The 13,595-nt window shown below is 39.4% G+C and overlaps 2 protein-coding genes and 2 non-coding genes across 4 annotated transcripts in view; 1 reads left to right on the top strand and 3 right to left on the bottom strand.

Moving 5' to 3' along the window:
- The window catches only part of LOC120420190 (iron-sulfur cluster assembly 2 homolog, mitochondrial), a 454,760-nt gene extending 449,776 nt beyond the window's left edge, over window positions 1-4,984 (top strand). Inside the window, exons 2-3 of the mRNA XM_039583177.2 lie at window positions 4,366-4,421; window positions 4,484-4,984. Of these exons, the coding sequence (XP_039439111.1) occupies window positions 4,378-4,421; window positions 4,484-4,880 (441 nt within the window). The 5' untranslated portion in view covers window positions 4,366-4,377 and the 3' untranslated portion in view covers window positions 4,881-4,984. The remainder of the gene's footprint in view (window positions 1-4,365; window positions 4,422-4,483) is intronic.
- The window catches only part of LOC120420187 (doublesex- and mab-3-related transcription factor 2), a 22,566-nt gene extending 8,971 nt beyond the window's left edge, over window positions 1-13,595 (bottom strand). The window contains exon 1 of the mRNA XM_039583169.2: window positions 12,937-13,595. Within this exon, the coding sequence (XP_039439103.1) occupies window positions 12,937-13,309 (373 nt within the window). The 5' untranslated portion in view covers window positions 13,310-13,595. The remainder of the gene's footprint in view (window positions 1-12,936) is intronic.
- Window positions 5,519-5,590, bottom strand: Trnah-gug (transfer RNA histidin (anticodon GUG)). The gene has a single exon. It is a non-coding gene; the product is annotated as a tRNA-His (tRNA).
- On the bottom strand, window positions 6,201-6,272 carry Trnag-ucc (transfer RNA glycine (anticodon UCC)). The gene has a single exon. It is a non-coding gene; the product is annotated as a tRNA-Gly (tRNA).

Here is a 13,595-nt window from a genome sequence, read left to right as displayed (position 1 = left end):
GGCGTGGAGACATGATTTAAAAAAAGTGGTTTTTGCGAAAAATTACGAAAATTGAAATTTTTCGAAACACCCTAGCAAGATGTAGGTCACCCTAATGCCAAACAAAAAAATACGGGTCTAATTATTTTGGCCAAGGAACCCCCAGGAAAATGTTAAGCCCGATCGTAGAACTTTTTTTTCAGTTTAGGCTCTTTTCAAATGAAATTTCTGTATATTTAAAAAGCGTGACGTTTTACCATACAAACAGTTTGCAATGTTGATGATCATTTTCATAATAAGTTATAAAATAATAATATTTTAGTAAATACACCTCGTTAAGATATGAAATCTAGTTTTTTTGTTTAGTTAAAGTTCTAATGCACACACAGAAAAAAATAAATTAAATGTAACATTTATGATTTTTGACCACTTGCCAGCCCATAGTGCAGGGGGGCTTGAATAAAAAGTTAGAGTTTAAATTCGTCGGAATGAATGAATGTCTTCGCACTATTCGACAAAGTCAAATCGCATTGCAAGTCGACTTTTCATTGTATTTTTTTTTTTTTTTGTTATTTGGATGATACTTTGTCCTTCGATTCCTTAAGTCTAAATAAGCCATAGTGAATCATTGGTTTCTCCAAACTTGGGAGCTGCCCATACAAAAGTGTCATGAAAAATTAAAAAAAAATCCGAAGAAAATAACGCTTTGAAGAAGGTGAAATTACACGTTTTAAGCTCTTTAAGAATGTTAGTCCAGATTTTGAAAAATGAAAACATTGTTTTCAAAAAGGTGAGAAAATTTCACATTTTTTTTTATTTGACATTGAAAATCGGATCTAACGTTTCCGAGATACCGCCGATTGATTGAGGGCAATTTGGTCCTAGGTTAATTTGAGCATAGAGGGATAAGCCAGAGAACAATTTCTGATATATTTTTTTTTATATATCTTTGTGAAATATCCCAAAATTTGAAAATGGTCAAAGATAGCCACTATTTTTAAAATAAAGAGAAATGTCTTTTTCAAGAAATCTGACTTAAATTGAGTTTGACTAAAAAACAGAGCATTCTTTCAAAATCAAGTATATACTTGCCATTTTACTGTTACATCCGAAAATCAATTTTGGAAAGTTTTTCAAGTACAATGAAACCCCGATAGTTTGACACCAACTTTTTAGTTTTGTTTGATAGTATGTGTCTATCCCGTGTAAAATCTGATAGTTTGTAATTTACCTAAAAAATGTCAAACGACATAGTGACCAACCATCGGGGTTTTGAGTGGATTATTTTCAAAACTTTTCCCGTTTTACAAAAAAAAATCACTGATTTGGCCGAAATAATACTTCCATCTTGGCTTCCATCTATAGCTGAATTGCTGACACTAAACTTTTTTTCAAGTCGAAGAGGGTAAAGTTTGTCAAAATCAAGTCTTTGTGGTAAAAAGTGAAATGAAAAATTGGAGAAAAAAATTCCGTGTATTCATTTTTGTCAGAAAAGCCCCAATCATAACCTGAAACTTTGTCAAAGATACCATCTTGTTCAGAAAATCCCTCTTTTTTCACTTGTTCATAGCACTTTTGTATGGATAGCTTCCAAGTTTGTATGGAGAATCCAATGATGCAAAAAGGCTTAGGAGGAATAAATGGGCAAAGTTTTACCCAAATTAAACAGAATATAGAATTAATTCAATTTTTCAATTCAATTAGTGTTTATTAGTAAATAATCAATTTACAATTTTGTGTTTCTTATAACCTAATAGAGATTTGGAGTTCCTTTCAACTATGGTTTACACTTTAATTCATTTAGATGTAATTGGATATTCTAACAATGGATTTGGCAAGAGAAGGAAAAAATAAAAAAAAACCTTCGAGATTTGCTAAGGAAAAGGATAGAAATAGAAAAAGCTTAAAACTAAATCACAGTTTGTGTTGTCTGTTGACGTCGAAAAACTTCGCTGCACAATACAGCTTATCCGTTGTAGATGTACTTCATCATCAGCTCACTGAGAGCTTGGAATTGTTCTGCCTTGTTCCGGCAGGCACGAAAGCGCGTGAGCATCTCTCCAGCAAGGGCGAAAAACTCAGGAAGCGTGAAGAGATCATCACCGGTAACATCAGCTTGTCCCGGGGGAGTACCAATGCCAGAAGCGGCTACTCTAGCGTACGAACCTCCCCAACCGGGAGGGAACGCTGGTTTGGTTGATGGAACCGCTCCGCCGCCAGCTGCTGCTGCGTTCGAGCTCGAAGTCTTCGGAGGTTTGCGGGACGCTGGCGCTTTCTTCTTCTTGTCCTGCTCCTCGAGGTATTTTTTCCGCGCGGCACAGCCACGGAAATTCGCCGTGTGGTTTCCACCACAGTTCGCGCACTTGACGCGCGCTTTGTGCTGCTGGGCGTTTTTCCCCAGCTGGTCTTTCCGCGGAAGATTGCACCTTTCGGTGAAGTGGGTCTCACCGCACTTTACGCACCGGGGCGGAAGATTGCAATTTCTTGAACCGTGTCCGAACTTTTGACAGCGGTGGCATTGGGCTGCGTCGGCGGGATTCTTCGTGTAGAATCGCCACGTCACGAAGAAGCCGTCCAGTGCTTTGATCCGCCGTAGGTCCTGTATTTTGACGGACCCACGATCGAAGTACAGGAGGTACAAGGTGTACGTACCTGTCACCGTTGTCGATTTCGAGAGCACCTTAACCTCTCGAGGCTTAACCTTGATGCCCGACAGGTGTTCTTCCAGGTCGGAGATCGGGCGGTCCGGATATCCCTGAAGGACGATCTTCACTGGGACCTTCTCTGCAGGATCAAATGTGAAGAATTTGAAGTTTCGCAACTTCAACTTCTTCACCACCAGGTCGAAATTCTGTTTATTGTGCGTAATAACTTGCACTGAAGTTTTACTAATTTTCAGACAATATTGGAGTCCCTCAAGCAACTCGTCAATATCGTCTGCCAACGTTTCCAAAACAAAAATTGGAGGTGGACGTCGTTCCTTCGGAGAGTTGCATTTTTTCTTCTTTTCTTGCTTGCGCGCAAGTTCATCATCGTCATCGTCGTCGCTAGCACTGCTGCTGTCACTGGCGGTGTTGTTTTCTTCTCCACTCAGCATCTCAAATTCGTTGCTGGTGGGAACGTTGGAAGTGGTTGTTGTCGTAGTGCTGGTGGACTGCTGCTGCTGCTGCTGGCCGGAAGTGCTTCCGGATGCCCGGGTCGATTGTCTCGTCCGTACTGGGGACTCACGTGGACGGTATGACACGTGTAAAAATGAAGGATCGGTGACGTCACCGGGCACGCTCCCGTGCGCGATGGCGGTCGATGCGGCGTTGGTGTGTTTACCTTTCTGCACTCTGCCGGTAGATGAGCTTCGCGGGTTTTTCGAGGCCGCACTCGAACTGCCACGGCCACGGCCGGCCCTTGGCATGCTGGAGCAGCAAACTCGCGGGTAATCACGGTAAATTACGGCGAAAAAATCGAAAAGTTTGAAGAGCTCCGAACACTTGACTGTTGCTGGCTGGTGTTGCCAGTCCCGATGAATATAGAATTAAAAAACGAGAAAAATTAGCAAACATATTGGAAATTGTTCCCAAGAGTTAAATTGAAATTTCAAAACAAAGCGCCAGCTTTTGCCGCAACCAATCATGCTTGGTGATTTGGCCCTGAAATGCTCGTAAAATTGACCTTTTTTGTTACATCCTGATGTTCGAAGGGTCCAATTATGTGTAACAAGCGGAATAGGTCACAAACAGCTGTTATTTTCAAAAGTAACCAGTTAAATTTCCTGTTAGCTTAGTGTCGATTCAAATTTTAGTCAAGTTAGTTTGTTATTTTTCTGAAAAATTTAAATTTGAAACAATTTTAAGCATTTCTGGAATTTATTATTAGAAAAATCATTGAAAACTGAACGAAAAACTGCTATGTTTTCAATTGCAATCTTATTTAACACAGTATTATATCAGTTCTAGGATTAAGTTCTAGAGTTTTTTTTGATTAGGTCCTATAAACATATGAAAGACAATAGTTTATTGGTCCTTTTCAAAAAAAACTCTGGAGTTGATTTTGTTTCTACAAATTTACAACCAGTGAAACACATTTTTGCGCTTAATAAAATGTCACGGCCAGTTTCTCAGTAACTCTCTTCTCTCATTTCATCGTCGCGATCCAAGAGTTATTTTTGTCCCTCTCTCCTCTCACAGCATTTCACAGCATCGCCTCAAACTCAAAATCGACTCAACTTTGAGTAGCTCACACAGTTCGTTCGCCAGCTGCTCAAATTTAGCCTACTTCGCTCAACTCTCGCCGCGCGTGCATTGTTGTTGTCGTTTGACAGCTCATAATCAGCTGGTTGTGAAATCAAAATATTCGCAGTTTCTTTCCAAAGCTGTGACATAAACAACAACTCCTTCGTCGCGGATGGCACAATTTTCCATCTCCCTGCTGCGAAATGCCGCTTTTCGGTGAGTAATTCAAGCATTCCAAGTGTAGAACCGTCGCTAACAACTTTTCCCCTCCGGAACAGAAATCCGCTCGGGTTGGTTCGCTGCGTGCGGCAAGTCGCAACTTCGCCGGCCTCGTCCGAGGAGCAGCAGCAGCTCAAACTGAGCGAAAGTTGCGTGAAAAGGTTGAGGGAGATTTGCGACGAGAAGAGCTTCCTGCGGGTCGTCGTCGAGGGCGGCGGATGTTCCGGATTTCAGTACAAATTTAACATCGACAACCGGCTGGAGGAGCAGGAGGATTTGGTGTTCGGGGACGGTGCCGCCCGGGTGGTGATTGATAAGGCCTCGATTGAGTATGTGGGCGGGTCGACGATTGATTTTCACACGGAGTTGATACGGTCGGGGTTTAGGATTGTGAACAATCCCAAGGCGGACACGGGATGTTCGTGCGGGGCTTCGTTTTCGATCAAGGTCGAGTGAGGTGGGTTGGTTGTACATATTTTATTGTAGTTGATGATTTGTTACCAGCAATGTAAGGAAGGGTAGATTTAGGCAGTGAATAAAAAATGAATAATACAAAATGATTACCCGCATTTCTTATTTGTTGATAAATATCACTCACCAAATACACTGTTCAATTAATAAATATTTTAAAGTTTACAATTTAACTTGACTCTAATACATTAACCTTGCAAAGTTACCAAACACACGTAATTTTTAAAAGAAAGTATCCTTTTTCGTAGAACTTAGTCACCAATTTTATATCTCTTAACAAATTAACATTGAATTATTTCAAAAGTTTAACTGGCTTTGCTTGCAACTTTCAATATTTGATACTTAAAATATTTTACCAGTCTGTTAGTTGAATTCCCGAGTTTTACCCTGGATTCAAATTCCGGACATTTTCTTGATTTTTTCTGTTGTAATTTTTTTTTAAAGTTGGGGAATACAAACATTCCGCGAAAACATTTTAAAATCAGAAATGCAACATAGTAATAAAAATGAGGGTGATCTGAAACGTTATACAATTCCACATTTAAAACGAATCAACGTAAAAATCAAACAATAACGCAGACACTCAAGAAAAAAAAATATCCCCATCCGTGACAATGTACCATTGCCGTGACCAGGATTCGAACCTGGGTTACTACGGCCACAACGTAGGGTCCTAACCACTAGACGATCACGGCTATTGAGAGTGATAAAAAACTGTAGCTTTTGCATCCAAAAACGTATTATCCACACCAGTGTTGCAAATGAGTGATAAAAAAGCTATCAATAGATTATCTCTGCACCAAAAATATCCGAGAGTATAGCGGCCGTCACTATAGCTTGTGAGATCTCTTTTTGTGTCTTGTGATTCCCAGCGAAGACGTTCTCTCTCTATCACTCCTCCATTTTCCTCGACTATGCTCTCTCACTGCTGAGTTTCTTAATATCTCCGAAAACTGCAATGAGAGAACGCGGGATGGCGATTAGGAGCCGACCACGCATGACGTCCCGTTAAACTGCGTTTGCGAAATTGGTTTTGTGGCGGCTTTTGTGTTTGAACGCTTCTGCGGTAGGATGATCGTGGAAGCGGGAATGAGAGAGAAAAGGAAAATGTCAATCGCGAATGGGTAAACACGAAAACGTGTTCGGCTATGTTCGGCGCTGAGAGTTTCAATGAAGAGAGAAGAGCAGTTGTATTTGAGGCATGAATATTCAGGCGGGATAATTGTAGTTGCTGAGAGCTGATATTTTGATATTTTAACAACCCTGATCCACACCAAAAATAGTAACAACAATTAAAAAACATTCTGCGTCGGCCGGGAATCGAACCCGGATCAACTGCTTGGAAGGCAACTATGCTGACCATTACACCACCGACGCTTGGACAGATAGTGTGAGACATGAGCGCAAACAATGAATATGGATTGAAATGGGTTATAATACAATTCAACTATGGTGTTTCGTCATGCGTGTCATTTTGACAATTAAAATTGCATCTTTTTGATGTACTTTTACCTAAATGTATCAGTAACAAATTGAACTGCAAATAAAATTATGTGAATGTTATTTAACCCACCGGAGGTCGCGTACGTGTACTTTGTACACAGTTTGTAAGGGCACTTGTAAGAAAGGCGAAAACACGCGACTTCTCGAAGGTTAAAACAGTTTCTGGATAAAATCACATGTATTTGTCGAACACAAATTTTTTTAGACATTTTTTTCGACGGAAGAACTTGTAGTTTTACCTCAAATACTGGGCAAAAGCTGAAACACTTAAATGTATGTAAAATTACATCATTAAGAGGTAAATTTACACCTTAAAATCAGCCTAGATTTTGTTGTGTGAAATAAAAAAAAAAACAGTTTACTGGCCTTAATGTAGTTTTTTTTAAATAATTTATAAATAAGTTGAATGACACAATAAAAAAAAAACAAATGTTTTTTATTGCTTGAGCAATCAATTTAAAGTTTTGATTGGATCTGACCACCCTATCCATAGTTATGCAGCAATTCCATTTGAAAAGAGCCTAAACCGAAATAAAAGTTCTCCGATCGGGCTCAAAAAATTTCTGGGGTTCCTTGGCCAAAATAATTAGACTCGTATTTTTTTGTTTGGCCATTAGGGTGACCTACGCCGTGTTAGGGTGGTCTGAAAAATGGCCATTTTCGTCATTTTTTGCAAAAACCTCTTTTTTCGAAAAATCATATCTCCGCGCCATTTCATCCGATTTTAGCTGTCTTAGACGCAAAAGAAAGGTGATGTGTTTGGCTATTTGGGAAAAATCGTAAGAAGTTTAAAAAATCTTGCTTACTATTTGAAAAATTCACATGAAAACTTAAAATGGCGTTTTGACCGTGTCAGGACCAAAGAGCCTATGTCTGAAAATATTTTTATCGGATTCCTCGGAAAATTTCACATAACATATAAAAAAAACTGGCGATGTCGAACCGTACGTTTCGAAGATGTGATTTTTTGAAAATAAAAACTGAGTTTTTCGACGCGCCACGCGCAAAACGGAAAAATGACGAAATCGGCAAAAAATCAACTTTTTCCACTAAAACTGCGATAACTTTTAAATTTCAGCGATGACCTGTAGATGTTATGGTACCAAAAGTTGCGTCTTTCAATTACGAAATTTTTCACCCTAACACGGCGTAGGTCACCCTAATGGCCAAACAAAAAAAATACGGGTCTAATTATTTGGCCAAGGAACCCCCAGAAAATTTTTGAGCCCGATCGGAGAATTTTTTTTTCTGTTTAGGCTCTTTTCAAATGGAATTGCTGTATGAGTGTATGAAGTTATATTTAGATCATTTCTGGAGTTTGTTTTAAAAAAGGTCTAATAAACAAAGTTTGGATTTTTTTGCTTTTTGGGAGTTTTTGAATCAAGGCCGTTTTAAAAACAATAAACAACAAAAAAATAAGATTTGTTTTAATAGGAACTACACTTGAAGAAAAACTTTATTTTTTAAATATTTTGAAAATTTAAATAGTAGCATGACTGTAACAATATGAAACATTACTTAATTCAACATAAGGTGGTTAATGTCAAGGTTGTTACTCGATAGAATTATCGTCTAACGATAACGATAATGGTTATCGTTATCGTCAGGATCGTTACCGTTATTTCGATAATTCTATCGGCGATAATTTTATCGACGATAACGGACGATTCAAGTTTCCTCTTATATTTTTAATATTTTTTTTTGTATAAGTTTCAAAATAGAAATACAAACAAAATCACAAAATACAGTATTTTTTTGAAAGTACTAATTTTTTTATAATTTGCAATATGGGTATCAAACGATTCGAAATTTTGCATGCATTTTTACTGTTTTAGAGTTTTTTAAAAGAAATACTCAAATTTTCACAAAATACCGTATTTTCTCGAAAATACTCAATTTTTGATAATTCGCAATATGGGTATTGAACGTTTCGAAATTTCTTCGTTTGATACCCATATTGCAAATCATGAAAATTTGAGTACTTTTAAAAAATACGGTATTTTGTGAAAATTTGAGTATTTCATTCAAAAAACTTTAAAACAGTGAAAATGCATGCAAAATTTCGAATCGTTTGATACCCATATTGCGAATTATAAAAATTTTAGTATTTTCGAGAAAATACGGTATTTTATGAAAAATTGACTATTTCATTCAAAAAACACTAAAACAGTTAAAAAAAATGCAAAATTTCGAATCGTTTGACACCCATATTGCGAATAATAAAAATTTTAGTATTTTCGAGAAATTACGGTATTTTACTCTAAAACAGTGAAAATGCATGCAAAATTTCGAGTCGTTCGATACTCATATTGCAAATTATTAAAATTTGAGTACTTTAAAAAAATACTGTATTTTGTTTTATTTTTTTTGTTTTTCTGCTTTGAAACTTACCATATTACCGAAAAAAAAATTAAAAATATAAGAGGAAACTTGAAAATTCCACACAATTTTACTGGTTTAAGTCAATTTTAGAAATATTAATATTTAAAAAAAATGTTTTTCTTCAAGTGTTGCGTCTATTTTTAACGTTTAGTTCCAAAATTCAAAATACAGTCAAACCTCTTTTTACGCGAATTTTGGTTCTCGCGTAAAAAAAAATCGCGTAAAAAAAGTTCGCGTTATTTTGAATTTTTCGCGTAAAAAAAGTTCGCGCTATTTTGAGTTGCTCGCGCAAAAAGAGTTTTCAGTATTTTTTAGTTTTATAAAGTATTATATTTTTTTAATAATAATAATGTAATTCCGGGTCATTCAAATAGCTACAGTGACCTGCGCTGTATATTCTACAGCAGGTTGGGATGTTCTGGGTTATCCAAGAACTTCCGGAAGTAATGAACTGATTATCTACCTGTTCAACAAGGGTCTGTACCAGTGTATCCACCATCGTAATAATTGCAGGTAGCTTCCGTGACCTACGATGGTTACCTTGTGATCTGTTAGAATGTACTAGGTCATCCAAGAACTCCCGGAAGTTATGGCCTGGATATATACCTGATCAACGGGGATCTGTATGCCCATATTAACCATCGGTATAGCTTCAGATAGCTTCAGTGGACCACGATGGACATTCTGTGGCATGTTGGATTGTTTTGGGTCATCCAGGAACTCTCGGATGTCATGGCCAGGATATCTACCGGATCAACGTGGGTCTATATGGGTGAATTAACCATCGATATAGCTTCAGATAGCTTCAGTGGACCACGATGGACACTCTGCGGCATGTTGGATTGTTTTGGGTCATCCAGGAACTCCCGGATGTCATGGCCTGGATATCTACCGGATCAACGGGGGTCTATATGGGTGAATTAACCATCGATATAGCTTCAGATAGCTTCAGTGGACCACGATGGACATCCTGTGACATGTTCAATTGTTTTGGGTCATCCAGGAACTCCCGGATGTCATGGCCTGGATATCTACCGGATCAACGGGGGTCTATATGGGTGAATTAACCATCGATATAGCTTCAGATAGCTTCAGTGGACCACGATGGACATCCTGTGGCATGTTCAATTGTTTTGGGTCATCCAGGAACTCCCGGAAGTCATGGCCAGGATATCTATCTGTTCAACGGGTGTTTGTACCGGTGTATCCACCATCGATATAGCTTCAGGTAGCTTCAGTGAGCCACGATGGACTCTCTGCGATCTGTTAGAATGTACGAGGTCATCCAGGAACTCCCGGAAGTCATGGCCTGGATATCTACCTGATCAACGGGGGTCTGTATGGCTATATTAACCATCGGTATAGCTTCAGGTAGCTTCAGCGGACCACGATGAACACTCTGCGGCATGTTGGATTGTTTTGGGTCATCCAGGAACTCCCGGATGTCATGGCCTGGATATCTACCGGATCAACGGGGGTCTATATGGGTGAATAAACTATCGGTATAGTTTCAGATAGCTTCAGTGGACCACGATGGACATCCTGTGGCATGTTGGATTGTTTTGGGTCATCCAAGAACTCCCGGAAGTTATGGCCTGGATATCTGCTGGATCAACGGGGGTCTATATGGGTGAATTAACCATCGGTTTAGCTTCAGATAGCTTCAGCGGACCACGATGGACACTCTGCGGCATGTTGGATTGTTTTGGGTCATCCAGGAACTCCCGGATGTCATGGCCTCGATATCTACCGGATCAACGGGGGTCTATATGGGTGAATTAACCATCGGTATAGCTTCAGGTAGCTTCAGTGAGCCACGATGGACTCTCTGCGATCTGTTTAACCAGCGGTATAGCTTCAGGTAGCTTCAGTCGACCACGGTGGCCACTCTGTGGCTTGTTGGATTGTTTTGGGTCATCCAGGAACTCTCGGAAGTCATGGCCTGGATATCTACCTGATCAACGCATAAATGTCCCATTAGAACTAGCATTCGTATTTGAGGACGAGTTCCTGGATGTCTCTACACAATCTAACATGTCACAAATTGTCCATCGTGGGCCACTTAAGGTACCTGAAGCTATACCGATGGTTAATTCACCCATATAGACCCCCGTTGATCCGGTAGATATCCAGGCCATGACATCCGGGAGTTCCTGGATGACCCAAAACAATCCAACATGCCGCAGAGTGTCCATCGTGGTCCGCTGAAGCTACCTGAAGCTATACCGATGGTTAATATAGCCATACAGACCCCCGTTGATCAGGTAGATATCCAGGCCATGACATCTGGGAGTTTCTGGATGACCTCGTACATTCTAACAGATCGCAGAGAGTCCATCGTGGTCCGCTGAAGCTTTTGAAGCTATACCGATGGTTAATATAGCCATACAGACCCCCGTTGATCAGGTAGATATCCAGGCCATGACATCTGGGAGTTCCTGGATGACCTCGTACATTCTAACAGATCGCAGAGAGTCCATCGTGGTCCGCTGAAGCTACCTGAAGCTATACCGATGGTTAATATAGCCATATAGACTCCCGTTGATCAGGTAGATATCCAGGCCATGACTTCCGGGAGTTCCTGGATGACCTCGTACATTCTAACAGATCGCAGAGAGTCCATCGTGGTCCACTGAAGCTACCTGAAGCTATACCGATGGTTAATATAGCCATATAGACTCCCGTTGATCAGGTAGATATCCAGGTCATGACTTCCGGGAGTTCCTGAATGACCTCGTACATTCTAACAGATCGCAGAGAGTCCATCGTGGTCCGCTGAAGCTACCTGAAGCTATACCGATGGTTAATATAGCCATACAGACCCCCGTTGATTAGGTAGATATCCAGGCCATGACTTCCGGAAGTTCCTGGATAACCTCGTACATTCTAACAGATCGCAGAGAGTCCATCGTGGCTCACTGAAGCTACCTGAAGCTATATCGATGGTGGATACACCGGTACAAACACCCGTTGAACAGATAGATATTCTATTCGTGACTTCCGGATGTTCTTAGTTGTCCAGAACATCCCAATATGATGTAGAGTATACCGAAGCTACTGATGGTAAAAACCCTGATTGTGGTCCCCGTTGAACAGGAAGATATGACCATAATGGTTAAGACTTCCGACAGTTTAGAATCGGACCGCGTTATTTTGAATTTTTCGCGTAAATTGAGTTCGCGTTATTTTGAATTCTTCGCGTAAATAAAACCGCGTAAAAAAATTTCGCGTAAAAGGAGGTCGCGTAAAAAGAGGTTTGACTGTATACTGAAAGTCTAAAAATTATGCTAAATTTATAAATATACTAAAAGTCTAAAAAACCTCTTTTTGATAAAAAAAAAATACAGAAATAAACGATATTTAATGTATCCTGAATGCAAATGTAAATTTTTGGCAATATTTATTTTTCGGTAAAATGTCGAAGAAGAAGAGGGGAAGAGGAGAGGTACAACAATTTAAAATTAAAATTAGCAATGGCCAAAATTAAAAAAAAAATATGTCTTTTGATAAATATTAAAACTGCACCGTGTTTGGAAAAAAAAATCAATTTTCGTTTTCGTAAAATGTTTCCCATGAAAGTACATTTCTAAAAAAAAATTAAGAATGTGCCATTCAAATATAAAGGTTCAATAAAATTTAAGATTTTCTTGTGTCACTAACAAAAAAAACTAACCTAATTTTCAAACTCCCATTCGAAACACTTAAAAAGTGTCGAAATTTATATATTACGGGGATTAAAATAAGTAAAAAAATAAATTCTAGCAAATCGTTGATTGAAAATTATCAAATCACAGGTTAGTTTTCAAAAGGACTCCGACACAAATTTTCATTTTTCTCTAAATTAAAACAAAATTTCATTTAAGTTTAGGGCATTTGAAGGACGTGTAGATGAATAATCTCAAGCATTTTTGAAATTGGTTTAAATATTTAATACTTTTTTAATATCTCAGTCTTAGCAAACTAAAGTGGGATCAACAATGTTAAATTTTAGAGAATTTCCTGATCTCTCAGAAAGTATTTTTGCTTAGATACGGTCAAGTTTTTTTTTTAAATATACCCCCACCCATGTGGATCAATCGGACCGCGCTCTGGACTCATAATCTAGAGGTTGTCGGTTTGATAACCCAAAAAAAAAAAAAAACAAAAAGAACCTCACCATAAAGCATATTCCTGCTAGCCTGCTTCGATTTCTGCACCCCCTTCAACTGCTGGCTGTAAATCTGCTTCTGAATGATCAGCTCTTCCATGTTCAACACTTTTCCACTAACACTAGCAGCCCCACCATCATTGCTTCCTTGACCACTTCCGGCACCACCAGCAGTGCTGCCAGCTTGCTGTTGCTGCTGTCTTCGCAGCGCCACCTGTGCCGCCATAATCCGTTGACGTTGCACCACGAGCAAACAGCTCTGGCAGCAACACTCGCGCCACCTGCACAACTTTTTGTGCCCTCGGAGGCAGGAAATTACGCCGTGATTGCGGCAACGGGCACATTTGGGCGTCCGCAGGTGCTTGATTTCCTGATCTGTCATTTTTATGTAAAGTTCAAACCGACACCACTGATTAGTTCGCGGGAGAAGACCAACCGCTCTGTAAGACGAGATGTTACAAATTGATACAAATTTGTGGAACAAGTCGAGATTATCCCGCAGCTTCCAACGGCTTCTTTTTTGATTTGAGATTTGGAGAAGAGAGAAAAAAAGACGACGAGAATGCTGTCAGCGCACCGGATTGGTTGATCGTAGTATGCTGTGAGTGCAGTGAGAGAAGTAGGAGTGGTAAAATTTTATCTTTAGTGAGAGAGAGGAAGGAGAGCGA

The sequence above is a fragment of the Culex pipiens genome, chromosome 1, assembly GCF_016801865.2.
Source record: "Culex pipiens pallens isolate TS chromosome 1, TS_CPP_V2, whole genome shotgun sequence".
Classification (NCBI taxonomy): domain Eukaryota; kingdom Metazoa; phylum Arthropoda; class Insecta; order Diptera; family Culicidae; genus Culex; species Culex pipiens.
This window is presented reverse-complemented; position numbering and strand designations above follow the sequence as displayed.